Consider the following 1185-nt stretch of genomic DNA (forward strand, 5'->3'; position numbering starts at 1 on the left):
TGTGCCAAAGGCACTATTCCAGCGCCACTCCCTCGCAACTCTCTGTCAAATTTATTTTTCACACACCCATCTGACGCGTACGCATCAGCGACGCTTGCGCGTCGTTTGCTCTTTTTTTTAATAGCTTGAGGTGTTCAGTTCCTGTGATAAAATAGCTGCATGATCAAAAAATTAGTAAGAACTTAATAAAAATCTAACAAGTAAGAAAACTACTACTACGAAAAATAACTAAGGATACGAAATTATCGGGTTGCCTCTCGACAAGCACTTCTTTAACGTTACTAGCTTGACGGTCAGTTTTGCTAATTCAGCAGATGAGTGGACCTCTGGCGATCAATCTCACCTCCTAGATAATGCTTCAACCTCTGGCCATTCACTGTAAATTTCCTGGCAAAATTCTCTTCCTGTATTTCCACATGACCGTACGGTGAAGCTCTAGTAACCACAAATGGTCCTGACCATCGGGATTTTAGCTTCCTGGGAAAGAATTTGAGCCTTGAATTGTATAGAAGTACTCTCTGTCCTGGCTCAAAGACTCTGATGGCTATCTTCTTGTCATGCAATAGCTTAGTTCTCTCCTTATAGAGCTTGGCATTCTCATAGGCTGAATATCTAAATTCATCAAGCTCATTCAACTGAAGCATTCGCTTGATTCTTGTAGCTTCTGAATCAAGATTCAGATACCTGATTGCCCAGTAAGCTTTATGCTCCAGCTCAACTGGCAAGTGACAGGCTTTGCCATAGACCAACTGATAAGGGGACATGCTAATGGGAGTCTTGTACATTGTCCGGTATGCCTAGAGAGCATCATCAAGCTTCCTAGACCAGTCCTTTCTTGAAACACTGACGGTCTTCTCTAGAATCCTCTTAAGTTCCCTGTTGGTAACTTCAACCTGTCCACTTGTCTGAGGGTGATAAGGGGTTGCCACTTTATGATGGACTCCATATCTCTGCAGAAGAGAGTCCAGCTGTCTGTTGCAGAAATGGCTTCCTCCATCACTGATGAGTGTCTTGGGACACCAAACCGGCTAAAGATATATCTCTGAAGAAACCTCATTACCACTATGGCATCATTGATGGGCAAAGCCATAGCTTCCACCTACTTGGACACATAGTCGACTGCCACTAGAATATAGTTATTTGAATGTGAGGGTGGGAAAGGTCCCATGAAATCAATACCTCACA

At 43.1% G+C, this 1185-nt stretch overlaps 1 protein-coding gene across 1 annotated transcript; it reads right to left on the reverse strand.

The window, feature by feature from the left end:
• Positions 1–302: 302 nt before the first annotated feature.
• LOC130976157 (uncharacterized) lies at positions 303–785 on the reverse strand. The gene has a single exon (XM_057900932.1). The coding sequence runs from the start codon at positions 783–785 to the stop codon at positions 303–305; it is 483 nt and encodes a 160-aa protein (XP_057756915.1).
• Between the last annotated feature and the right edge of the window lie 400 nt (positions 786–1185).

Source organism: Arachis stenosperma, chromosome 1 (assembly GCF_014773155.1).
Source record: "Arachis stenosperma cultivar V10309 chromosome 1, arast.V10309.gnm1.PFL2, whole genome shotgun sequence".
Taxonomy (NCBI): Eukaryota; Viridiplantae; Streptophyta; class Magnoliopsida; order Fabales; family Fabaceae; genus Arachis; species Arachis stenosperma.